This window comes from Atractosteus spatula, chromosome 8 (assembly GCF_055471065.1).
Source record: "Atractosteus spatula isolate fAtrSpa1 chromosome 8, fAtrSpa1.hap1, whole genome shotgun sequence".
NCBI classification, from domain to species: Eukaryota; Metazoa; Chordata; class Actinopteri; order Semionotiformes; family Lepisosteidae; genus Atractosteus; species Atractosteus spatula.
In genome coordinates this window covers 59,841,159-59,868,509 of record NC_142713.1, presented here as the reverse complement: position 1 = coordinate 59,868,509, position 27,351 = coordinate 59,841,159, and the positions used below count along the sequence as shown (strand labels likewise).

At 43.9% G+C, this 27,351-nt stretch overlaps 2 protein-coding genes across 8 annotated transcripts; both read right to left on the bottom strand.

The window, feature by feature from the left end:
- Positions 1-1,412: 1,412 nt before the first annotated feature.
- Positions 1,413-18,204, bottom strand: ergic2 (ERGIC and golgi 2). 7 transcript variants are annotated; one of them, XM_088922611.1, is made up of 14 exons: positions 18,006-18,204; positions 15,762-15,907; positions 14,282-14,390; positions 13,117-13,163; positions 12,441-12,511; positions 12,235-12,275; positions 11,602-11,703; positions 10,412-10,507; positions 9,226-9,281; positions 7,824-7,922; positions 6,978-7,075; positions 6,255-6,417; positions 5,217-5,296; positions 1,413-3,222 (listed from the first exon to the last, which is right to left on the bottom strand). In XM_088922611.1, the coding sequence occupies exons 2-14, from the start codon at positions 15,865-15,867 to the stop codon at positions 3,157-3,159; spliced, it is 1,134 nt and encodes a 377-aa protein (XP_088778737.1). In that variant the 5' UTR covers positions 15,868-15,907; positions 18,006-18,204; the 3' UTR covers positions 1,413-3,156. The 7 variants fall into 7 exon arrangements, with proteins under 7 accessions (XP_088778737.1, XP_088778738.1, XP_088778741.1 ...); XM_088922612.1 differs by having other exon boundaries at positions 18,015-18,204; XM_088922615.1 differs by having other exon boundaries at positions 15,805-15,907; positions 18,015-18,204.
- Positions 18,205-19,495: 1,291 nt separating this feature from the next.
- kxd1 (KxDL motif containing 1) lies at positions 19,496-27,325 on the bottom strand. Its single transcript, XM_088922610.1, has 5 exons — positions 27,201-27,325; positions 25,796-25,922; positions 24,646-24,798; positions 22,103-22,149; positions 19,496-21,041 (listed from the first exon to the last, which is right to left on the bottom strand). The coding sequence occupies exons 2-5, from the start codon at positions 25,888-25,890 to the stop codon at positions 20,800-20,802; spliced, it is 537 nt and encodes a 178-aa protein (XP_088778736.1). The 5' UTR covers positions 25,891-25,922; positions 27,201-27,325; the 3' UTR covers positions 19,496-20,799.
- Positions 27,326-27,351: the final 26 nt, after the last annotated feature.

The window sequence follows — 27,351 nt, the reverse complement described above, 5'->3', positions numbered from 1 at the left end:
TTTTAACAAAGTCCCTTGGCTTTAATTATGCACACCTAACAATATATCCCAACATACTATTTGCCTTTATGTTTGGCTACATTGTCTAGAAGGTTAAATTGTGATAACAAACACCTAAGCCACTGTCATAAGCAACTTCATCAAGTTCTGCATCTACAATCCTCTACTTCTCCATTTTTGCTAACTGCCTACAAATCAAAACTAAAGTTCATCTGCCCGATATTTTTCTTGAATTTCACTAACATCTGCTGCTTGTCCTCTTATCTTGGTGTCATCTGAAAATTCACTAGTTTACAAATTAATCCAGAACCTAGATCAACTCGATAAATTAGAAATGGTACTAGTACAGATCCTTGAGGAACTCCACCAATTATCTCAATTTGAGCATTCACCCCTTAGCTTTACTCTTTGCTTTCGATTCACAAACGTTCTCAATCCAAAGATACACATAATGTCCACTACCTGTAAATTGAGAATTAAACTCATTTCAGGGTGCAAATTTGAAAATGAAATTTATATTGCAGATAAAGAAACAATCCACAAATGACAACAAACTTAGCCCATTATTTTTATTTCAATATTCTTTACTCAGTGGTGCCCAGCTGACACAAATTCTTATTGTTCCAACAGAATCCCTTTGTTCATTAGAGATTTGACAGAAACAATACGTCATTGTTTCAGCAGCCTAAATCTGGATACCACAAAATAAGAATATTACATTGAAATCAAAAGAATTGAGTTTTGTTGGATTGAAAGTCACACATTTTTCTTTACCACCAAAGTGGACCTTTGAAAAATAACTTATCGTTTTATGAAACTGGGCAACAGTGCATATTATAACATATAATCTCTCTAATTAAATCACACACTTTTAATTATACATCTCATCATTTGTATTTTTCCTTTTTAATTGTGTCCCCACATTTTCTAGATTAAAATGCGTCCACAAACACTTAAGTCTCCATTGCTGTCAAAGGATGTACTGTAGGAGTTCCTTCACCTATCTACGCTATTATGTTAACAAAGTCTCTGGTCTTTGCGTATTTGACCACGCTCTGCAGGCAGAGCTTCTAAGCTTTTGAATGTTTATGGTTGGGTAGACAAAAAAAAGTCCAGTATAAGTGCAGTTCAAAAGCAACTAGGAGTGACCACGCTGCACAAAGTGTACAGGGGCTTAGGAGGTGGACAGAGGAGTGACATGAAGCCCCCACAGATGCACTTATCCCATTACCTACTGGGCAGGACTGGGGTAAAATGGCACAGGAAGACCGCAAGGCAGCCTCACCCCCACTCAACTACAGACCTGACGAAACCTTCTCCAGTCCATACAAACTCGGGACACAGATTTGGAAAACTAGACGCTGGTTCATTCAAATGTTACACTCATCTCATAAATAACCACAACACAGGGCTTAAGAAACCGAGGTTTAATTTGAAGCCTCTGGGGGAAAAAAAAGGAATCACCAGACAAAAGACAAAAACACAGGCAGGGATACCTCACTTCCATTGTCACTTCTAGCAGTGAAAAATTGGTAACCACTTCCTTTAACACACAAGCGCTCCATGACCATACAGTAGATGAAAGCTGGACCCACATGACAGGAAACAAGTATGCTCAGTCCCTCTTCTGTGGATAATCTTGGGTTTTGAACAGGAATATTGGAGCAGACTGTTAACACTTGAATATACTGCAAGCTGAAGATTTTCCAGAGCTGCATCTGAATGGATGGAGGAAAATGTTTGACCCAGGAAAGCACTGGCCATGTGAAAGGGGGGTGTTGGTTCCTCACAGCGGGCAGCAGAGTACTACTTGCATTTTGCTTCAGTCTGGGCTCTTCTCATCATTAGAAACACAATAAGGTAACAAGGGATCTGGAACAGTGCTGTGACGACTCTACACAAGGACGGGGGTTACATGCTCCATGCCTGTGACCTATGACAGACCACATCTCCCCAGGTATAAAATGTTGTAAGAAAATCATATTAAAAACATTACAACACTGTAGTCCCCTCACAGGTCATCGGCAAAGAAAAAAAATGTTTCATACGTTTTGATTTAAACATGATAAAGAGACACGCAACACACACCAAAGATGACCTCTTACAGAGTGCCATACCACTGTCTCTCTATGTTCACAAGAGACAAATTACTCTCCTGCAACAAGCTGGCAGGACACATCTGCACGGCAGAGGAGGACGGCCACTGTTGAAACACGTTTGTGCAGTGAATCAACAAGGGCACAAACACCACTTGAACTTCTTGTACAGACAGTGAAATCAAACACATGTTCTTACAAAACTGTCTGCGGTCATGGGTATCGAGAGAAGGAGTCGTATTGCGAGGAGACAGAATTATTTTGTGTTTGTGTATGGGGAAAAAAAACCCCACAAGAGGAAAGGGAGCATTTTCCAGTTTCTCGAGAACTTGGGTCCCCTCGTTTGGGGCAGAGCGCGACTCGAGCGACTTCTGTATGGCAGCCTGAAAGTGTTGTGGTGTTGCGAGTGTTGTTAAGTTTTTATTAAATACAGAAAATGCTAGAAAACACAAGGCTTGCAGATGGTATGGTACTGGAAGTTGTTTATAAATATACAGCAGGAGAAACTGTTAAAATATCTAAGAGATTTTCCAAGTATTTTGTGGAAAGGGACTCAGCACTTATTTGACAATGAATATTTCTTCCTCCCGACCTCGCTACAAATTGTTGACTGCAGGCGACAAACCAGCAAGGACACTGCAACCAACATATTAAAATAAATTAACACAGAGTCATTGTCACAGACTACAGCGGCCCACTGTGCTGGTCCTTAGACGAGCCAGAAGAAAATTCTATTCGCAGGAAAAGATATGAAAGACATCACAGTATCTGGAAAATTTACTGGCATGTTCGGAAATTGGGGTTGCAGTTCTTCTAAAGGTAAAAGAGGAGGAAGAGACTCCCCACAAACACCAAGGGGGCAATGCCATTTCATGGACTCCAGCAACACCATTTCATGTTTTCTGAACGGTGTACTTCCACGTTGTACGAAAATTTGAATGTACAAAAGAGTACCCAATTGATTTAAAAAGGTTTTACTCCAGCGCCTTCAGAAAATTTGCATTCTTACATCAAAAAACATCGTGAGGAAGTCCCAGAGAAGTGGGTGTTTCTCACCCCGTTAATGTGTGCTGTTTTCCATCGCAGCAGGGCTATGGTTATTCATGTGACCATCAGAGAGAGCCACCTGAAAGGAGAAAGACAAACAGTCTCACAACTTCTGCAGGAATGACTGCTTCCACTTAAAGAACATGAAGTCGTTATACTGAACAAAACCCCTCATCAGCAGGTTTCTGGCCTTATAGACAAGGAAGGATGGATATTCCACATGCTCACATGAGAGCACACGGAGAACCTGCTTCCAAAGATTCTGAAGGTTCCACAATCCTGAAGAAATAATCAACAATTTCACATAGAAAAACGTGAAAATTAAGGTAAAACAAATTTTCCAGGCAGCTTCTGAAGACACATTTTAGCAAGCTACAAGAAAAGCTCTTCTTTTAGATGGAGCGCACGCCATTCTTGTTGAAAGAATATCTCATCTGGGAGCAAAAAGAGGAATAATTCATAGCGACCACACCGACGATAATAATTGACTGTCGGTGAGCAGTTCTACAGAAGAACTTAATTATTAGACTAACTTCTTTTTTTTTTGTGATAAACCTGTCCTAACTAACTGTTCCTCAGAAAACACCAGCTGATCATATCCACTCAGACCAAAGAAGGAAGCAGCTAGGATTTTGCAAATGATCCAGCAAGCAGAAAGGAGAACAGAGAGACGAGAAGCTTGCCCCATGTCCAGGTTTAACAGCACAGGATGAATCCTCCTTTGTCTGCAATTAGAAGTTTTGTTCAGAGAAACACAGTAAAATCTCTGAATTCACCAGGGTTGGGTACCGTGAAGTTTAAACTGGCTACGACTCCAGGCCTTGTAAAACAAGAATTTCCATAGTAGTTTTGTAGCAATATTTTGATATAACTGTTAACTATTTAAGAAATAGTGAATATTGGTCCATTGGTCCATGGGCGTACAAATAAATGAGATTACTGCTATGATTTTATACCTTACACAGACTGTATTAGAATCATTCTCTTCATTCTTAGTAGAGTGCCTCTTCTAAGCCTTTTACATCTCATTTTTATTGCCATTATAAATGCAGTGCTGCTGTACTGTAATAAAGCTTACAGTAACAACAGACAAGAGAGTAGATTAACTGCACACACTCCCTTTGCACTCAACCAATTCTCCTCTTCTCGTGATTTGTCTATTTCTTATTTTTTTTTCTTATCTTTTTCCAGAACTGAGACCAGGATAACTTTGGAGACTACAGATTTTTTTTTTGTCATTTAAAATTTAATTATTTCTATAATTTAAATGATAATTATAAGCTATTTTAAATTATTTTTTTAACAGCACAACACTGTCTTACATACAGGCATTAAACAGCAGAAAGTCAAAATCTGAGCACCAGATTTCAGCAAAAACACAAAGAAACACTGCAGATAAACCCTGTATGAACCGTCACCCAAGAGAAGCCTCTAGTCTTGCTAAAAAAGATTAAGGCACACCCGAGAATAACAAAAATTAGTTTGTTTTGCTGGAGAAATGTTGCCCCCCAGTCTCCTCATTCTGTCACAGCATGGTGCTTTTCCCACAAGGACACAAACTGCTTGGATTGTGGGATTCTCAACTTATACTGCTAATCAGACAGTACAGCCCGTCAGCAGGACTGCTAACCAGCCAAATCAAGAAATTCTCCTCAGGAGACTCATAAATGATCTAAGAAGAATAATTCCATAGAAAAACACAAAGTACAATAATAATTAAATGTTTTATACACACATAATACATATGAAGCATTCTATATAAAAAAGCTGGTCTCTATAAAGGGCTCATCCAACTAGCTTGCAGAGAGAGCACCAGACTACAAACTGGCTGCAGTCCAGTTTGCTATCTAAACTTCATCCTAATTAATCTAAATAAACTTAAGGGTTAGCCACAAACCCCTATGAGGATGTGTAATCCTTCATTTCTGTGCCTTGAGAAGAGCTGACATCTGGTACTTCCTCACGATACTTTTGCAAAAGGCGTCTTTAGAAACCCACATCCAGTGAAGACACCTCCTGCTCTTAAAATAATCCTTCAGCATGTCTGTCAACCGTCTCAGAAATCAAACTTACTTCCTTCGGCCTGTAAACACCCAGCTTAAATCGACAGCAGACAACGTCAACTAAGAAGCCCACAAGTCCATGGACCATGCCTAAAAAACAAAAACGTACAAGTGAGAAAAGAAAAATCAGTTTAAAAAACTAGAAAATATAAAATCAGATCAGAGGCTTAAAACAGAAGGGGTTTTGAGAAGCCCAACACGAGACGGTGCAGTAGCAGAACACAAAAAAGCCACCTAAAGGTGCACAGGATTGCAAGCCGTCTGATCAAAGATAAAAAATATATGAAAAAAGTCGAAGTATAAGGTTCTCTGGGAGAGAGCTTGACCGGGACTCCCTCAGTGGCCATTAGGGTGGAGGCTGAAGGGGGACAGGCACCTGCTCAGCAACAGCTGCGTCCTTCCCCTGCCTGGCGTTACCGTCGTGCGGTCCGAGCTGCGCTGCAGCTGGTGGTGGTTCTGGTCCGGAACAAGCTTCAAGAACCAGCTGGGACCAATTAATTAAACGCCATGATATTCCCATATTGATTCCGCAGCTCTTAACTCGATGACCATCACAATTCACGTATTAAAAAGTTTCCATACAGAAGTACTGCAGAAGTGAGCAGACATTGGGAGGGTATAGAACACAAATGTGGGTGTGACAATTCCCGATCTTCAGCTCCAGTGTATCTTACATCCATCCAGTCTCTAAGTGCTTTATCCAGAACAGGGTCTCAGGGCAACATCCCAGCAAGCCATAGGCGCAAGGCAGGGTACACCCTGGATGGGACGCCAATCCATCGCAGGAAACACACAGATACGCACTCCCACCCGGGCCGATTTCCCCAGAAGCCAACAGAGCAATCGGCATGTCTCTAGAATGCGGGAGGAAACCGAAGCCCACCCCCGGAGGAAACGCACACGAACACAGGGAGAACACTCAAACTCCACACAGACAGCACCCCAGGTCCGGAACTGAACCCAGGACCCCAGAGCTGCGAGACAGCAATGCCAGCTACTGCACCACTGCGCCCCCCAACCATGTATCTTCTGTCATGGAAGAGCTCACCTGTGGTGGAGAAGATCCCCCCGACGATGCCACACAGGCGGATGAGGAACTGCCAGAGAGGCATGTGCTGCTCCGTCACCGTCACCATCAGGGAGCTGATGTCGTACTTCATGAAGATCCCTGAAACTCCGTGGCTGCCCGCGGCGTGGTTTATCACCCGCTCCTGCAGGAGCAAGACCAGGATTAAAAGCAAGCGAGGCCTTCGAACACTCATTGGAAGAAACCGTCATTAACAGGCCAAAACGTTAAAAAGAAAACCCAGACACACACGCTTTCCGGCTGGCTTGAGGAGCAGAGCTCCATCACCTTCCCTGCCTGGCCAGAACAGCTGGGAACAGCTGGAGCCAGTGGAAGGTGCAACTCTAGCACAGCTGAAAATGATCCGCCTGATCACGCTCCTGCTGCAGCCTGGGCTTCAAACCGAGAACGGGAGGCACTCCTCTACACAGAGGGTTGTGGGGGACTGGAATCAGCTGTCCAAAACCAGAGCTTCAAGTCTGGGTCTGGTCTGGAACAAGCTTCAAGACCCAGCTGGGACCAATTAATTAAACGCCATGATACTCCTATATTGTTTCAGCAGCTCCTAACTCGATGTGACTCGCAATTCATGTAATACAACCTTTCATCACAATATCCTTTTTTGAAAGGTTTATTGATGGTTTATTGCTAGCTCGCTAAAACCAATTGCACTGCACGTGGCAGATCGCTGCTCCTAGGACGTACCCTCTCAGTGACCGAGTACTGATGAGTGTCGGCGGAGATCTTGTATGTCTTGAGCTTCGTTGGCACTATTGTGATGAAATACTGGAACATCTGGTTGTCTGAAACAACAGCACAGAATCAGCGCTGGTTTAAAGAACACAGTGTTGCAAAAATTCAAGAAAACAGCCTTCTGAGTGCCTGAGCATGGGAGGGATATATGTTGTATCTAATAGATCTTTACCTGATATACATGATCTGAGATATCTGATACAATGTATACATGGATATACTGTATATGCACACAGATGGAGAGAAAGCAAATTAATAAAACCAGTTTAAAGTAACTACAGAAGATCAAGCATTGTTAAAAGTGTTTAGATGGTAAAACACAACTCGTGACTGCAGCCACAGACCTACAGAAGCACTCAGCACCAAGGAGAAAAAACTATCTCAGAGCAGAGATAAACACTGCGACCCCGCCCTCTTTACTCAGCGCTATCTCTGCCAAATCAAAATATATTTGATACAGATTTTTTTCCCCCCCCCAAATACTAAATACAGGCCACAGCCTCCAGCAGGCCCTGCTGGATTGTCTTCAAATAAACGTGACAATGATGATGGACGAATGGAAGATTAAAGAGGCTTTTGTTAAAATCTAAATCTGCTTTTCTACATCAGTAGGATTGTTCACTTATGGATATTTAAAAAAATAAAAACGTTTCACTTCAGTTTTTCAGTTAAAATTCAAAGAACTACTTCTTGGCAAATCCACAAAGAGACAATTATTTCCCCTTCCAGCATGAACGAGACAGATTAAGACAACTGTAATCTGCTGGTTTTTGCTTTTAAATAATAACTTCATCTTACGGTCAGAACAAATTTTTTCTGTTCCATCCAAGGGATTAATGATTCCTGGAATTTCCTCTCCAAAAGACAAATGGTCTATTCGATGTGAGAAGTTGTAGGCTGTAAGGCAAGAACAAATTCACGTCAACAATAACAACAAGAAAACCACATTAACCTCAACAGCTTCCCCTGAGCAGCAAGAGTTCCGTCTTCTAGAACAAAGTGTATCAACTGAATTCAATCGACATCTCAACTCGAGGACTCCGAGGTTTCCCCTAATATCACGCAAGCACAAAGAATAATGTTCTAACAACAAATAACCAATATCAGCTCTCTGGGGAGGCTGCCTGATCAGACTCTTCTAGGAAAGGTCTGGGAAAGCCTCTTTCGTGTCCCACTCAGGTACTGTATCTGGGACAGTTTCCTCAGCCAGTCCTGACAGGAGACAGCAGCCACCACAATAAGCCTAGCTACTGTATGTATGACGGTTGAATGCATCTAATTATTTTTCCTTGTCAGATTTGTTTAAATAATGGCTTATTTTGCTTCTTCATGTCGAGGTGATCTGTTGTGTTTTGGGGCTACTTGAGTATTTTCCACAAAAACGCACTGAAAATACAGTTTAAGTGGAAGAAAAAAATTTCTCAGCAGAGCAAAAGCTCCCTCATGAGGCCAGTAACTGTAAATGGTTTCTGCCCAAGATCAAGCCTCTCCTGCACTCTGCTACTGGCTCATCACTGTACTGGGTCTTCACAAACACGTACTGAAATAACATTCACATTAAACATAACTAAGCAATGGAACAAGTAAAGGTTTATTCCATGCTGAAAGGTTGTAGAGCCTTCTCCGGGTGAGAGAAGTGGTTCTTTGGGTTGTGTTTTCTTTCTTCTCTTTTCAGCAGGAATAAACCTTTACCTGTTCCTTTGCAGACTACGCCTGCTGACGCAGCTCCCTACTTGATATAACTAAGCAATGGGTTGCGCTTCTAAAAAATCGGATTTGTCATTTTCTATGACTCAGTTATGGGTAATCTCTGCAATTTTTGCAGTTTTTAGCAGCAATGGCTACCTAATCAGTAGTAGTTTGACCTCTGGAAGCCTATGGGTGCAGTTCCTGGGTCCTGCTGTTGTACCTTAAACACAGCGCTCCACTCTGACTGCTCCAGTAAAATGCCTTATATAAATATATATATTGCTTTGGATATCTGGTGAGGTACACATCAATGAAATAAAAAAACAGATATATTCTTCTTCAGTGGAGACCGGCAACAAAAACGACTTTCATGCAAATGTGTTCAAATACATGATAACCTATGTTTCCTTACGATACACTTCAGCCACAGGGCTGCCATGTGTAGGCGTGGATTGATCAGGGAAAGGCAGGATTCATTAGATGCAAATATGGCGAGCCGAACGGTACTTACTCTCGTGGCTCACAAGAGCTGCTAGATGAGCGTGACCTCGTGGGTGAGGAATAGCCCTGTGGGAAACAGCAGCAAAGACGTCTTATAGCAGAAAAAACCGCAGGGAGCTCCGACACACGCGGACACACAGCTCGCGCCTCAGACCTCGATCACACTCTCAACAAGTTCACACATCTCTGCATTGATTACAGACCTTATTCACCAAGAGCAGAAAGAGAATATTGCCTCTAAAATAGCCCATTAGTATTGTATTAGACATACACACTTAGAAATGTCAAAACAGAATTACAAAGCTACAATCAAGCATACATATTTTAAGTAATAAAATATATCCCCAATGCTTAGGTTTGCTTCAAATGTCAGCATATAGACATTGTAATGTGTTAGTTTTCAGTGTGTTGTGAACATTACAGTTTTCTGTACTATTCTATTTACACTAGAAAATAAATTAAAGGGGAACTGCAACGCTATTTTTATATTTCGGGGTTAGAAAGCATCAGCACTGATAAGTACATTTCAAACCACACAGAATCTACACAGAAACTTGTAAAACCTTCAATTTACATATTTCCAGATTACATTACCAGGTATGAACAGCGCCATGTACTGTGATTCAGAACGAGGCGACAAAACCTTCGGTGAGGTGAAATAAGCAGGCTTGTGAACGCTCTTCTAATCCTATAGAAATATTGCTTTTGATTTCAAGAAGGTTTTGCCAACAAATACTACTTAGTTGTTAACTCTGCATGCAGACCACGTTGGAACATTTTTGCGGTGAGATTTCTGCTGCACAACCTGTACTTATTTGCTCGTACAGTACATCACATTACATAAATCATTACAGTGACTAGTGAGCAGGAAGGGACGCTTCATGCTGCAATTCGTGGGAACTTGAATGCCAGTGTGCAACAACACTGCGACTTACAGTACTTTCACAAAATGCACAATTTTGTGCTTAATTCGAAGTTTGTAAAATTGTTCTATAACGTTAATGAATTTCTTTTGTCACCGAGATTTAATTAATGGTCAAAGTAATTGGGACTGCAGTTCCCTTTTAATTACGTGTGGCATGTTTCTTCTGGAATCATGGCATGTATCACAGATATCACTAGACATAAACATAAAGTTGACATAAAGTTGAAAACTAAAAATGTATACACAAGTTTTTTCAATGAAAATAACATACTTGCCCACTGTAATGTGAAAGTTCCCTGCTACTTTATTGACATAAAGGTGCCCATGTATCCTGCAGCCATTGGGAGGCTGTGAAAGAGTGTCTTCTCTGTGGAAAAGGAAAGGCATCTCATTATTGAACATGATGGCTGACACAGCTGCAGTATTTTTAAAGCACAACGGTCATGGACATGCAGCCTTTTCAGAAAAAAAACAAGAAAGACTAGTTCCTGCTTTTCCAGTTCCAGTATCTGCTGTATATCTGTAAGGTCCTCTGCAGGTACTCTCAAACGCCCTGACTCAGGTGGCAAGAAGATTTAGGTTATGAACAAGAGCTGCATACAAGAGGCAACATTTACAACTACAATAAATGCAGGTCTGGGGAACCTATAGGATTAAATGTTTTAGGGGTTTCTGCGGAGCTTTTACTTTTCATTTTAATCCTCATTTCCTTGAACACAATAAATGTTACAAACGAGAAGAAGTCATTCAGCCAGTGTTGCCTGATGCGTAGTCAGTAGTTGATTGTTTTGTTTTTTTCCAGCTTCGCCTGCAACGCCGACATGCAAACCACTCTAACGGTCGTCAATCAAACAGAAGGCGAATTATTTTTTGTTTAACCGTAACCAAAGGCAAACTACTGGCTGCAACAACTGCTACCTAGGAAACACTTTGCCCAAGTAGAAAAGGGACTCCTCCTGGCTTGGCTCTTGCAAGTTCTCCCTCCGTAATAGCTGTGCCTTTTCTCTACAAAAGCTTAAATACTGTCAGCCTCCCAGTCTAAAATCGACACCTGAAAGTCAGCCTAAAGATAAGATTCAAACATGCAGGGCAATTGTATAATTGTTAATGTATTTATCTGGCTGATATTTTTAACCAAAGCAACAAACTTTAGTACCCACTTGTATAGCGGGGACGTTTTGTGATCGCCGCCAGAAGGATGTGGGTAAAAGCACAAGTTCACAGCCCTAACCACTACTCCACACTGCAGCCCATGTATCGCCAACACCAATAACTTTTTTTTACAACGCTAGATAGAAGCAAAAAGGGGAAGAAAATGTTTGCACTCAAGTGAAAACCTTTCAAGGCTGGTGTGCTCATCTCCCATTGCATTTGCCTTTGATTACTTCTTTGTCCTCAAACAGGTCTAATCTATGCGTGCTGATAAGGCAGACAAAATGTTAACCCTGTGCACGTGCTCACCGAGGAGGCAGGGCTGTGGAAGCCCCCTTCAAAACGTTCTTGAACAGGACGTCCTGAAGTGAGTGCTCTTCTCTCATCCTGTTCTGTATGAGGAGAAGCATCCTGGGGCAGAGGAGAAGGACAACATGAGGGAGCAAGAGGCAGCGGCTTTGGAAGACAGACTCCTCCTGAGGACAGGAGCCCGGTGGGATGGGACACACCCGGACTGACTGGATAATTGGCATCCGGAGAGCGCGAGACTCCAGAATGTGAGGGACAGGAGCAGGTAATAATTCACTCCCCTGGACTAACAGGAAGGTGTGCAAGAGGAGGAGAAGGAGGAGGAAGAAAAGGGTGTCAGTCTGTGTTGGGGCTCCAGAGGCCGAGCGTGCTTACCACCAGACACTGCTGTGAATTCACTTCGCCACCACTGCTTCGATCCACACGGAGGAAAGGGAGGCTCTGAGTGCCTGAGCTACGCAAGCAACGGTTCAGATCGACACAGAGTGACAGACGGACTCGAGCAGTATTAGGGGATGTGTGAAAGACTACTTTTGATTAAAAGAGAAGAGAATGGGGCCAATTCGGCTCATCAAGCTAATCTGATTAAAGTGTACTTGTCAAGTTGCCTGTATTAAAGGAAGCATGTCGTACCTTTGCCACAGTCTTTGTTGGGGAGACAGTTCAAACACCACCTGCAATTACACAACAGGCACAGGTGAGATGTTCAGTGACATGAAAATCAACCTCATCACAAAGCACAAAAAGACAGGCAGTCTGACGAGTGGCACAGCATGGAAGAGGGAATCCCTAGGGAGATCCTAGGCAGGATTCTCGCCAGCCACGCCTGTTCTACTTACTGGCTCATACTCCAGTCCATCTGATGCGGTTACCATGGTTTCTGCTAGGTCTAACACATCTGCTCCAACATCTGGTAGAGTGGAAAAACAAAGCCTGACATGTAAAATATTCTGGAAATGGGGAAAACTGCACTTTTCTATAGCACCTAGTAAACATCTGCTTAAACACACATCATCCTTCTTGATCAGTAGAACAGTAAGCAAATCTCATGTTTTTAAGGTTGTCCCTTATAAGTCAAGGGGCAGAGTAACACATTACAGTGAGCTTCTGCTGCAGGTAATATGATAGGTAAATTACAGGGCTGTTCTTTCTCTGGGAAATAACTGATAACAGAGCACCAGAGCCTCTAGCACATAAACTGCTAAGAAAGGCAAGAGAGAAAACGAAAGGCCACCTCTTGCAAGAGAACAGACAGGCAAGAGGTGTTTATGACCAAGTCATAAACCATGTCATGTTCCAGTCTCTTCTTTCAGCTACAAGTGGCGTCTTAAAGAATACTGAGAAAAATACAGGCAGTCACACTGTGGAAGCATCTGATGTTATTCTTCCCAGGGTCCCTAGATGTGGGGTGAAATAAACCACCCACTAAGTGTTGGTACACAGCTACCTGTTATACCTGCATAACCATTTTCAGAAAACATTCTTAGTCCAAATACCTGGGATAAAAGTACTTACACTGGCATCGCATTGCAACTGTAATATCTATATTGATTCTTAATTTACTGTAAGAGAGAGAGAAAAAAAAGCAAATCAGATCCAATAGGAAGGTTTTATTGAAAAAAACAACACCATGCCAAACTCTGCGCATATAACCTGCGCCCTCTAACACATCAATGCTCCTTTGCCTTTGGGTCAGTATTACACAGGCAGGCTGAACTGTACACATTATGACACCATTTCATTTTCACCTAATCTAAACAAAATAGTTAGAAATACCTATGACCAGATTACAAAATACTTTACAGTAATGCATACGCTTCATGACAACAGTCTGGACCTCCAGTTAGCAGCAGCATTTAAAAGACCAATCAGCTGCATAAGTATAATTTGAATTTGTGTCTCAGAAGCAACTACATTAGGCTTGATGTTGGAAAACTGCCTGAAGGGCCATTCTGTATTCTGTCAGGAGCCCTTGTGGGCGATCTTGCCCTCACACAGTATGTGATGGAGGTTCTGTAAAGCCATGCTACACAACCAGAGGTGCAGAGCACACAGTGCAAACACAGATTTGTCACAATGAGGTTTCCTACGCTGTTTGTACGTCCACAATAGTGAACCAGATTCCTGAACAAGCCTGTCACAACAGGAGGCATAAAACTAAAAGAGGGGTAAGGTTGATAATGAAAATAATCAAACTAAAACAAAAAGATATACAAAAATATAGCTGGGAGTCCAGTAAAGCATGCGCAAGGTGAAGCAGTCTTGTACACAGACAATCAGGGCATTTAGCTGCTACTATGCTGGTATACTGTGTACATAAAGTAAGGGCTGCAGGAAAGCAGATCCCTGAACAATTTAGATCAACAATACTGCATTTCAGCAGTTTCAGTCCCAGTGCTCCTGAAACAAGCACAGTTTTGTCTCCATTCTGAAACAGAGGAGGGAACCACAACAGTAAACAAGTCTGTGCAATAATTCATTTGTTCACTCCATCATCGTACTTACCTAAAGAAGCCAGACATACAGGCAATGTCCTTAAATTGTAAAAGGCATCTCATTATGAGCACAGAGGAAGAAAACAGGACCAGGAAAGAACACTCTGCGATCAAAGTAAATATTACTGCAGCTGGGGCAATACAGCTTCATTGTAAAATGAAAAGAAAACAGTAACAAAACATACCTAGAAAAGTCCTTGTCAACTTCATACTCGTATTTCATCCAGGTATCCCGATACACAAAGAACTCCATGAAGGCCAGCAAAGCCATGGCTGAAAAGGCCAGCAGAGACACTGGAGAGGGAGAGGAAGGAGTGAGTGCCTAACCCACATATTCCTTAAACCAGTTTTGCTCATCCATCTCCTTTATTTTCTAAACTCATTCAAGAATAACATTTATTACAGATGCAGAACACAGAGAATTGTAGGGTTTAAAAGTATTGAACTACAAGATCCAATAAGTTCACAACTGACAACAAATTAACAATTTCCATCACACCAGCTGTGCCAAGAGAACACGAAAATAAAAAAATAACTGCTCAATCAACAAATCAGGAAAGAAAATGAAAACAGGATAGCTGTAACAGTAACAGTGCAGAGAAAACTCAAATGCGGTCATTTTTCATTAAAGACATTATGAACAGAACAGCCAGGAGATAAAGAGCTCAACTTACAGCACGTTCAGGTTCAGTAACACTGTTGAAAGGTGTAAATTTGCAATCAGGTTAAAATGTTTCTAACAAGAATGTATTATAGAAACACAACAGCTTACAGAGAGAGAAGGGGTGACCGACCCTGATCCTGGAGAGCCACAATCCAGCCAATTTCTAAACATTTACCAAACAAAATGGAAGAATTTTCCCTGAAGCATAATGTGTTTAATGAAGTGCGGTCAGAGATCATCTGAAATAAAAATGCAGGCAGTTCCCGATTTATGCTGCAGAGGTGTTCCCAGAACCGGAACTACTTTTTTAAAGGAACTAATTTCCTTAAAAATGCATCCACTCCCAATCTGTCTGAACTCCAAGATAAAAAATAATACACTTTTATTCATACAACATATTTCTGTAGTAGCACTAAGTTATAGTTAAATTTTTATGACCAATTTCATGCGACATGCAAAAGGAAGACTGTTGTTAGTGGTGCCAGGTGAACAAGGCCCTTAGCGAACCTTTTAAACAGCATCTGTTTTCTCATCTCATAATTAACACTGCAATTTGGTTTGATAATGAAGCTTCAGTGGTGTGCATGACGAGATGGCCTGTATCTGGGAAGAGGCTGTCCAGCCACCTGCGTGTCTCACTGGTGCACAGCTGGGTACGAGCCATGTATGTGGCCCTAAGACTTCAAGCTTTCCATTGCCAGCTGTGCCCAAGCGCATTAAATTGAGAACTAGCGGTGTCTTCAATTAAGAAGTGGCATGCACTCCTAAGGTCCATTAAACTTAAAAAACATGTAAATTAAAATCAAATAAAACTGCAGAACTGTAGTACTTCCCCATTCCTGACTTCTGAATCAATTAACCCACTCCAGTGATCACAATACACGAGTTATAAGGGTGGCTGGCTCTCCAAGGACTGGTCAGGCTCGGTCCAGCAGCTGCTCTTCACCACCTGCACCAAGTGTCTCACTTAGTGTGTCTGTCTGCAGGAGTGAACACAGCACCTGTGCCCCCACTGGCCGTTGTCTCCACATAGCTTTCGGGAACCTTCGGAAAAGCGTCCAGCTCCTTGACCAGGTTGAGGGCTTTCTTCCGGTTCAGTCGCCTCATCTTCGGGGGAGTCCTCCTCTTCTACCTTCATATATCCCACCTGAGCACAACACAGGCCTGTGAGCATGAGAGAAGCCCCAACAGACTATTGCTGCACATAATTAGATCCAACTGACCTGCTGGACTGTGCTCGACTCTTACAGATGTCGGAAGTTGTCTTTTGCATTCATAACTTAAACACAACTCAAAATTCTCAGTTGAAAAAAAATGCAAATATTCCCACCAAGCCACATGTTATTTCAATTAAGCCGTCAATGAGGTCATGCAGGTCAGCTGGAATGAAGACCAGCAGGTACGTGGGCCTCCGGGAGAATGAAAAGGCATTAGTGTTACACTACTGTAACGCTCTACTCGCTGGGGTTTCTAAATCCACATTGAACAAACTCCAGTACGTCCAAAATTCGGCAGCCAGAATCCTGACCAGGTCTAGTGCAAGTGTTCACATTACTCCTATCCTGGAGTCCTTGCACTGGCTTCCTGTCAGGGTTTGTGTTAACTTCTGAATCCTCCTGCTCACCTATAAGGCTCTGCATGGGTTGGCAGCTCAGTACCTGTCTGAGCTATTATCGCCCTACTCCCCACCTCGCAACCTTCGCTCTTCTAATTCTGGTCTCCTGTCTGTCCCTCAAGCCCATCTACACTCTATGGGTGACAGAGCCTTCTCCTGTTATGCCCCCAAGCTCTGGAACTCTCTCCCCAAGGATATCAGAGAGTCTCCTTCCCAAAACTCCTTCAAATCCAGACTCAAAACCCTCTTCTTTAGAAGAGCCTTTACTGAACTGGTTCCGTTCTTCACCCCTCTGCTCCTACTGTATTCAGTACCCGCGTCTACTGTCTCCTCTAACTGTGTATTCTTATCCTGCTTATCTTGTGTATTTGTATTTATTGTTGTTGTCTTTCTGAAAAGCGCTTTGAGAAGCCACCTTTAAAGGTGCTATATAAAATAAAGTTTATTATTATTATTATTATTATTATTATTATTATAGTGTGCGTTTTTATTCATGTTACTTCTCCAGACCAGTAATGCCATCAAAACACTGCTGGACTGGAAAAATTGCAACCAGAGATGTCAACATTTCCCTGTTTACTCAGACACCCTATACAGGACCATCTGCTGTGGTATCCAGATGTTTTCTGCATGTTATCCAATTGTTCAAATGCTTCTACAAAGCACGGTATTTAAGCGCATCCCGGCACAGCAATACATTTGAACTACTACTTTAAGCCAGATGTTCAGAAGTGCTGTTGGATCGCCAGCAAATACGTGGCCGCTAAGGTCTGCTGAACCAAGATTTACTACAGAAGCAGTGGAAGAGCATCTCTGCTGTTACAGAGTTTCCCTCTGGGAAACACAGTTGTGTCAAGTCGCTGCCCGTGAGTCAGCCGTACCCATTCAAACACGCAGCGACACCTCAGTCACGGTAACAGCGAAGGCAGAGGACTACACTGAAATGGCTAAAAACTACAACATAAACTACGACCCTTCTTAACAAATTACGGCTGGAAGATTACATCACTCTTTACAAAGTGCGTAACTGTCCGACACCTGGAACTAAAATGGGAGGGGGGAGTTACAATTCAACCATGCTGAATCTGCCAGATAAATGTCGGTAATCTTATGAACGGGGAGAAGGGAAGACTTGTCATGTAGATAGGAGTTATCAGATGAGGTCATGCAGGTGAATTTTCCGTGGTTTTGAGAACCGGAATACGGGGTCAGCACTATGGACTCATAACTAGGAAATTGTGGTTCAGATACCGGGTGGGGCTCAGTTACCTTCGGCACGGTACATCTGTCAGACTGCTCAACCAAATACCCATCTGAGCAGAGGTGCGTCACTTTGGATAAACGAGTCTGACGGTGATAACAATAAATCACACGAAGTGTAAAAATGTTGAAAGACTACCACGAGAAAATTCATGAATCCATGTCAATATTCAACTTTCTTGACAATGGAAAGAAAGTCGGGTACGATACCAGATAAAAACAAAATGAATTTCCGCATACACTCTCCTACACAGCGCTTTTGCTTTAACATGTTGAAAGCAGGAACATATTTTTGGAAAAAACAGAGCACATTTCTATAAATCAAGAGGCAACCAGCTGCCCCAGCTAGGGCTGTCTGTTGCTTTCTTACCTTACTTACATGAGTTTCAGATCCTAGATCCCCACTGGAATCTCTGTCCGCAACTCGTCTAAATAATATTCATTGCAAACACGCAAGGCACACGAAAACTCAAATAACCGGATTTTTCGGGTAATCCAACCAAGCAATTTTCTTACTGTGCAGTTTCTGTCGGCACTGACCGTGTCTAACCTCTCGACCTTTCCCCTTTGACACAGAACACAACGAGAGCGACGCGGCAAGACGAGCGTCGTGACGTCAGCGGCAGCGGCAAAGTGGCAGGGGTCTTTTTTAGAGCGCCCCCTGGGTACACATGAGGAACTAATCCTGGGCACGGAAGGAGACGCCAGTGTCGTAGAGCAACGTAAAAATAGGACAAGAAGGAAACAAGGAGCACTTAAATTGTGCTTCTCTGGGTTTAGGGATTCTGCAAACACCTTAAAATCAAACTCAAAGAATCCCTGGAGTCCTTGTGTTTCTCCAGAGAATTAATGTGATGTTTGTCTGAGATTAAACTGAAACTGCAGCAGTATTACCATCCTACAGCCAGATCTCAGCTGAGCAGGACTGAGCCTGGTCAGTTCTGGGATCAGAAGCATTTAAGGAAAACAAGGTTGCTGCTGCAAGGGCTGCTGGTGGAACAGTAGGTGGTGCCCTTCCTTGTAGACGATGCTCCCGTATGGTGACACTGTGCCGTAGGATGTACTGTCCTTAAGAAGATACATTACACAGAGGATCTATTTGGTTATTAAAGATCCTGTTGCAGTTTCTAAGAGTATGGGCATCAACACTCAGATCTCTTCTAATTTCCACTCTGGCCTCCCTGGAGTTCTCTCTTAGCTCAGGAAACAGTATCTCACTCCTCTTTGCTGGTGCAGAATGGCCCCTGTGTGTCTCCCAGGTGGGGCTGCTGGTGCAGAATGGCCGCTGTGTGTCTCCCAGGTGGGGCTGCTGGTGCAGAATGGCCGCTGTGTGTCACAGGTTACTGCTGTTCTCAGTAGGGTCCCCTATTGTATGCTACTGTATGTAGTTTGAGATCCTCTGGGATGTAAAGAGCTGAATTAGCAGGCCTGAGACGGCAATACAATCAGCACTTTCTGACACACTGGCTCCAATATTCGCATTCAGCTTTTAATCTGATCAGGAAAGGAATTAAATGTGAAAAGTATGGCTTGCGTCTCCCTCTATATTATGGAGTAAAAAAGCTGTCCCCAACAGAGATTTTTATCACACTAAAAGGTAGAAATATGTTGATGCAATGATGTTTTTAAAACAACCCCGTCTCAAAACCATTAACTGAAATGACTGTTGTGTGATCACAGGGGTCAGGATGAATGGTTCACAAACGGCAGTCTCTGGCGTCGACCCGGGTGCGAGGAGCTCAGCCTGCGCATGCAGACTGCAGCACAGGCAGCTCCCTGAGCAGTGCGTGGCAGCACTTCGCCATTCACTACTGTCGTTGAGCATCAGGAAGAAAATAATTATGGAAAAAAAGACATACATTTTTAAACAAAGCTTAATATTTATTGCAATATTTCACCATATTGCAGGGCACAAAACGCAAAGACTCATACTGTTACTCCAAGCATCTTTACTCCCCGGAAGCTTGACAGAGTTTAAACACCAGTGCTGGTACAGCAGGCTCCCATAGACAGGTATGCCTGCTCAGCCGGACCTTGTCGTCTGAGAATTTATTGTTGCTTTAGTCAACATTTGCCAAAAGCTGTGGCTTCTCTCCAAGCTCCAGTATTAATTTCTCCTAAACATTTTTATCATCGGTTTCCCGAAAGGCATGGCGCAGATAGATTTTCTTCAAACGTAAACTGTGAATTGTGAAACCTGTATTTACAAAAAAAGGGAAACAAGTTTGTACATTACTTTTGTAAATTATACTGTCTTATACAGTACAATCCCCTCCCCCCACTGTGGTAAGTGGTGCCAATGGACTGAATGCACAGCCCATCAGAATTAACCACAGTTGAAGGGGTAATTGAATTTAACTGGAGTAGTGAGTGCAGCTCTCACTGCCCCTGGAGCTTGCAGGCTCCAGGCACCTGCACAGCGCCCCCCCCAGGACAGTGGATAGCACCTCCCTGCTCCTGCAGAGTCTGACACAGTCTGGATCTCAGAGGGCACAGAGGTCACTCCTGTCACTGGCTCAGGGCACAGGCCCTGTTACATCAGCAAAACGGAATTACCATTGATAAACTCTCGCAATCCTGATATTGCATTCAAGAAATACTCTGGATAATCATGATTATTGTCTGTTACCTATAAGCATTAAATACAATAAACACAAAACTGGCATTCTAGTGCTTGTTAGCTCTGAACTGAATGAGTTCGGCTGCAAGAGCTTCACTGTCCTGAATGCACACAGCACATGGGAAAGGTCACAGTGGACTGAGGGTTACAGTGCTGAAAAGCCTATTTCTGCACTGACCTCTGTAAGTCTCCTCTGTACCTAATTGGCAGTTTCCCTACAGCGTTTAAGGTTAGACACATTCACATTTCATATACGTGGTGAAAACGCATACGACCTCGGTTATTCAGATAAGAATCAAGACGATCACGATCACCAACGAATGACAACTGATATAAGGAAATTTTTGTCCCCCCCGTTGGGTGCAATATTCAAGTATCGGCTTGTGTGCAGCGAACGCTCCGAGTATGACCCGGGCCTGCGCCTTTCTTCAGGCAACTGACTCACAAGGCATGTGCAAACACCACACGGGTCAGGAAGGCCCACCCCCGGTCAGCCGAGAGTAGCCAACTGTCCGTGCAGAACCACCGGGGCCCACTCCAGCGGTCACTGCTCCCCCGCGTCCTCCTCCCCGCTGCAGGGCTGCCTCTGGCAGGAGGAGGGGGGCGTGTCCGGCTGCCCCTGACAGGAGTCCTCCGAGCAGCGGCTCGCCGTGGGCGAGATGATGTCGGGGCTGGAGGCGCCGGACTCCGTGCTCTGCTCAGAGGTGGCCGAGGTAGTGGCCGTGCTCGGGGCGATGTGGTCAAACTCATCATCATCGTCCTCCAGGATGGGAGACTCATGGACGTCTGCGAACATAAAACCCCAGAAAAGTTTAGAAGGGTCGTAAACGCAAGGTGGACAGTTTGGTTGCTAGTAGTAAATTGATCACGGATTTCATCCATCCTAAAAGAAGCCAGACTATGAACAATCCTGGCTAGCTTGTTTCACCCTCCCACAACCCTTTGTGTAAGGCAGTGCCTCTTCTTCTCAGTGTTTCACATACCTCTACCTAGTTTCCACTTGTGCCTCCTCTGTTCATTCTGAAATCCATTGAACAAATAAATGAAACAAAGCTGCTTATGAAGACCTCAGGCATGCTTGGGACAAACCACCACGTGTGATAAAACCCAAGGTAACAGATCGCTACCACCTCTGTCCCCAGACCTAGAACCCAACAACAGGTACAAATGACAGGAGATCATTTAGCCCATCAAGACCATTGGGAGGTTAGCAGCTAACAGATCTAAGGCTCTCTTTCAGTTGTTAAAAGAAAGACCTGTTATTATTAGGTATATTATGAGACCTATTTATTTCAGGACTCAAGCACATGAATCACCCACATAGTTGCATTCTAGCTTTCATTACAACAAACTGGGATACCAGCAACTCCCACAGGATGAGGGGAACTGACCCTGCTTAGGCTCTGTCTTTCAGGAGATATTGACTTCCAAGGCTCTTCTGTCAGTGGCTCTGCACCAGCCTCAGCTCAAAGCACCAGCAGAATCCCTAATCCCGACTGTGGAAAACTCCATCAAGAAGCTGACAGCAGGGAGCCCACCGCAGAGTAGAAGCATTTCAACTGAGGTGCAGCTGCTGCTGCTGCTGTTCCTGCACATCTGAGGCTGGTTTTCTTCCATAACTTCCATTCCATCAAACATTACAGGGCAGCAAAATAAAACAAAGGATTTGCAGCTCTGGATCTCCATCTCTTCATGCAACAAGTCTGCAAGGCAGTCTGACCTCATGGGTCCCAGTTGCATAGTGCATCAGCACAGCTCCTAGCTGAGAAACGCTAAGGGCTCCCCCTTGAACAGATACGTGCTTTTGTAGCGATTGCCACAAAATTTAAAAAATAATCAATACTTACTACTAAAGGCATCTGGATACTGCTTTGCAACCTTGCCCTTCAGTGTTCTGCAATTAAAAAATAAATAAAACAATAAGCATGATCAATAATCAATAACCATTGTCATTAGGATGACATTTTTATGGAAAAAATATGCTGTGCTATTGAGAGCCCAGAGCGCGTACAGGAAGACTGGAGAGTCATGACCAGCCAAGGCTCAGCCCAAACCCACTTCATCACAGGCATATCTTATGGTATTCTGAAAACCATCGAGGATTCACTCCTAATTACTCCCAAGCGCCTGATATACCATCACAAAAGTGAAAATAAGGTTATCAGCAGCCTGGGGTGTGGGACCCGAAATTGTTTTATTGATTAATGGTACATGTGGCTTCAGCATTTCATTCTCTCGAACTTTCATGGACAGAAATCCATGCCCATTTAAGAAGTTTGCTTCCTCACTTATACAGTGCTTTCCAAATATATTCAGACATAGTTTATGTAGTTTTCACACTGCGGTCATGACACTTTTCTACAACCTACTCCACATATTGAAAGCAAAAAACAAAAAGTAGTAAGGAGATTATATATATTCTATGGTAAAAACAGATGCATTTATTTGCCCAAACCTACCTTAGCAAGGTATTTTAGGTTAGTGGCCTCTGTGTGCCATGTATGGGTTCTCATTCCTTCAGAATAAATACACCAGTCTGTGTCAGTCAGTGTCTGTGTCTGTGACCAGCCATGAAGCGTTCAAAACATCTCAGGGATAACATTCTAGAGGCACAGGTCTCAACAAGGGTATAAAAACTTATCTGAGACCCTTAATACCTCTTGAGCGAGGTGATGAAGCTGATTACGAAGAAGCAGAAAGCACCCAGATACTGAATAGATCTGGCCTCCCCTCCAAGCTGAGCACCTGGGCAAGGAGTTTAGATGCAACAGTGAGCCAAGCAGTGACTCTAGGAAAATGACAGAGTTCAGGGGCTGGGATGGCAGAAGATATTGATATCCAAGAGTCAACAATATTCCAGTGACCCCACAGAGGAAATTTCATATGGAATTGAATAAGAAAAACATTTCAAAACCCACAGAGGGTTTGCAACAAAGGACCTCGGTCAAACATGCAGAAAAAGAGTTTGTGGTCAAATGAGAAAAAAGTGGAACTTTGGTATCTAAATGCAAAGTATTTCATCTGACACAAACCCAACATAGTGCATCACTCAGTCAACACCATGCCTACCGTCAAGCATGGTGACAGAATTATGTTATAAATCTGCTTCTCATCAGCAGGAACCGGGAAGCTTCTCAAGAATGATGGGAACATTATAACATCCTTATATCCTTGTACTTCTATAGCGCTCTTCTGGACACTCCATCAAAGCACTTTACAGGCAATAGGGACTCTCCTACACCACCACCAGCAGAACAGTGACGGAGTACTGGAAAATCCTGGAGGAACACCCGCTTCAGGCCTAAAACCTGGGACAAAAATTCACCTTTCAGTAGGAAAATAATCCAAAGCACAAAGACAAAGCTACCCTGGAGTGGCTTAAGAATAAGAAAGTGAATTTCCGCAAGAGGCCCAGTCACAGTCCAGTCGGGAATGTGGAAAGCCTTGAAGACTGCTGTTCATAAGTGAGCCCCAAGCAAGTTGAGAGTGCTTGAAAAAATCTGCCAAGAAAAACGAGCACATATGCTGACGTGAGTGGGAGGAGACCCCAAAAGACTTATGGCTATAACTGCTGCCAGTGGTGCTTCAAGCAAATATTGAGTTTGCAGGCAGAATACGTATGCGTTCAACATATTTCAGTCTTCCTCTTTAGTTTTTCCCCTTACCCTGACTGCACCTTATCTACCCTAATAAGTTATTTTAGCTTGCGCATCATGGTTTTGAATACAATATTCATTTAAACCAGATGTGTGTGTGGTGATGAAAAATAGTCACAAAATGGGACAGCATAGGAAGGGTCTACATACTTTAGCAAGGAGCTGTAAATAAGAGAAGTTTGAATTGTTAGTGAAAAAAAAAAGAGACGGATTTTGAGTCTGTTAGAATCTTAAGCAATTTAAAAAAAGAACTCATCCCACTACCTGTATTTTTCTTGGGTCATGTCTGCGCTCCAACATCCAAGATTGTCTCCCATCTGAACTGCAGCCCTGAAGTCTGATATCTGTCTTGATCAACAAGTGATCTGCTATGTTGTTCACAGAGCTGCTCTCTAATGTTTCTGCTTCACGCCTCAAGTCATCTGCCCCAGATGTTGTGCAGATGCGGAGAAAGAGATGGATTCTGCACCTGATGTCTGTAGGGACACCTGCAGCGCAACAGGGCTCATGCCCTGAGCCGCTCTGACACACCACCCCTGTGTAGAGCTTGGCTGTGGGACAGGACCTGGACTGTGGCCTGGCAGAGCTGTCCCCTGTCTAGGGAGCGGGGCTGTGTGTGCCTGGAGCCCGCAGGCAACTGGCCTGGATCCTAGCAACGTTCTGTTGGTCAGTGAGAGAGCATGGAACTCTCCCAGGGTCCCAGTCTTTTGGGGGAGGCGGAGACAGGCCAGCACCTGATTCTGCGAAAAATGCTGTCCAGATCCTTCTTCATCTCCACCAGCGTTCTTGTGTGGTGCTGGAAGCGGTCACTCATCTGCTGGAGACGCACGCTGGACAGGCCATTGAAATTCAGAAGCATCTCGTTGGTCTTTTCAAACCGGTCCAGCCTGCAGGAACACATCACACAGAGAAAGTGCTCAGAAGCTGGACGAGACAGCACACCGATATTCCTTCCAGGATTTAAAGAACAAAAAACAGCAATATAAAACTAAAAAAATTAAATCTAGAATGAAGCCAACATCTTTCCTATATATTATTTGTTTTTTTTAATGTTATGTCACTGCAGGGTCTAAAAGGCTGCTAGGATATTGGGCAGCATCAGGCAGACCTGGCCAGTGCTTTCTTCTCAGTGCAGCACCAACAACTGTCTGAAACGGAATAGAGTCTGGGGAACTTGTTACCTCAAGAACAGGGCTTTCAGGCACATCTTTTTCAAAAGGGTAAAATGTGTTACTCCCCTTTTATGAGCAAAAATAGCCACATGATCTGACGGGTTGCAGGCGGTACTGCTTATTTGTTCTCCATCTCGGAAGACAGATACAGATTTCCCAATTTAAAAACAAATAGCTTCAAGCTCTTGAGTCAGCAGCTATATCGCCCCACAGCTCACAGCTGGCAGCCCACTGAAGCTCAGCAGGTGTGAGCCTGGTCAGTACCTGGATGGGAGACCTCCTGGGAAAGCTGAGGCTGCTGATGGAAGAGGTGTCAGTGGGGCCAGTAGGGGGCGCTCACCCTGCAATCTGTGTGGGTCCTAATGCCCCAGTAAAGTGACGGGAGCACTATACTGTAAAAAGGTGCCGTCCTTCAGATGAGAAGTAAAAAGGTCCTGACTCTCTGTGGTCATGAAAAATCCCAGGGTGTTTCCCAAAAAGAGTAGGGGTGTTACCCCAGGTTTCCTGGCCAACTTCCCCTCTGGCCTTTACAAATCATGGCCTCCTAATAATCCCCATCTCTGAACTGGCTTCATCACACTTCTCTCCTCCCCACTGAGAGCTGGTGTGTGGGGAGCTTACTGGTGCACTATAGCTGCTGTCGCATCATCCAAGTGGGGCTGCTCGGAGTGGAGGGGTTCCCCATTACTTGTAAAGCGCTTTGAGAACTCACATGTGCCTCTGCGCTTGGATGATGGCGTTCACATCCTCAGAATTGACCATGCTGAGCATCCTCTCACAGAACATGCCGGAAGCAGTCGGCTCCATGCTGAGCCTTTGAGCAAAGAACCAGCAGCGTCCTAAATAGAAAAAGTAGATATAAACAAAATGAAACGCAAATTAAAAGCTGGTAAATTGAGAAATTTAAATGAAAAACGACAAAACAGAGACTACGGGCACTCCTGAGCCTACTTGATCAAACATTAGTGACAGGAGTGTGCCCCAGCCACGCAGCTCTCACAGAGGTATTGAAGCGTTGTTGTTCTACACTCAGAGCAGCACACAGCAAGGATGAGATCCCGCTGCTGGAAGGTCCAGGTGAGAGTGAGAGAAGTAGAAGTAGAAATAAGACGAGCTCTGGCAAATCATGACCACACTCAAATCGCTTCTAACGTGCAGAGGACACCAATCCAAGCAGAACTGTAAATAGAGCCGTAACTGTACGAGCACCACACCAGGACACAGAAACTACAGACCAGGGCAGACACCTGCCAAAACAAAACTGGATAAGGGCAAGTCACGACAAACAGGAAGCAGAAACACGAATCCCAGACATCAGAGGGGCAGAAGGCGCAATGAATGGGGAAGATGCAGTTGAAGAGTGCAGGAGGTCTTTCCTGGTTTCTACAGCTGGGGCTTCGTTCGAAGCCGCACATGACCACCGCCGCCGCCTGCCCGCATGTGCACCGAGCAGCTGCCCGCGGTCTTCACTGAAGAGGTTTACTTTGAGACACACGGGAATCAAGTGCACAGCACCCCTGCAGCCTGAAGTCACCGTCACACGGCGACTCAAAAAGCCCCGTCCCTCCCCAGCACCAGATAAAACGCATACACCATGCACACTCAAAAGTGTCACCGGCTGTCAGTAAAGCCAGTGCATCCCAAGACTGGAAAACGACACGCGTGCAATTTGTTTACTGGTGTCAAGCCTAACTGTTCAGGAAGGGAATTTTGAAACACCTCACACTAATGGGTCCAATTTCGATACACTTTTTTTTTACCGATTCGGCATTCCGAACACGAACAAGTGTCGATTCCGTATGAACCACTCCTGGACGGTTCCACGGTTCATTTTTTTTAAGTCCGCATCTTTAAAAGGCTCAGCCGACCTCCTGTTATGTGACAAGTGACGCGTATTTGAACCGGGGCTGCCAGCCTCCCCAGTGCGCATCGTATCGCTCAGAATCGCACTGTCACTCATTCAAGGAATGAAAAAGAGGAGAATGGGAAAGATGCAACTCTCGGATCCTAGACTTTTCTACTGAATGTTAGGAGTAACGTTCGGAGTTTGACATGATTCGATATGGAAGACGCGAAATAAGCGGCATCTCTTCGCCTTGCTACATCTGTAAACTCACGCCTGCTTCGCGAAGGGTTGCCGTGGGTGTAATCCTGGTTAATGTTTACTTCCACGGCCTCATTTAGTTGTAGTAAATAAACGTCTCCAGCCCTTCCTCGGTTCAGCACGACTGCGCTGCGCTCACTTCCGTATTGCGGAAACGCACAACG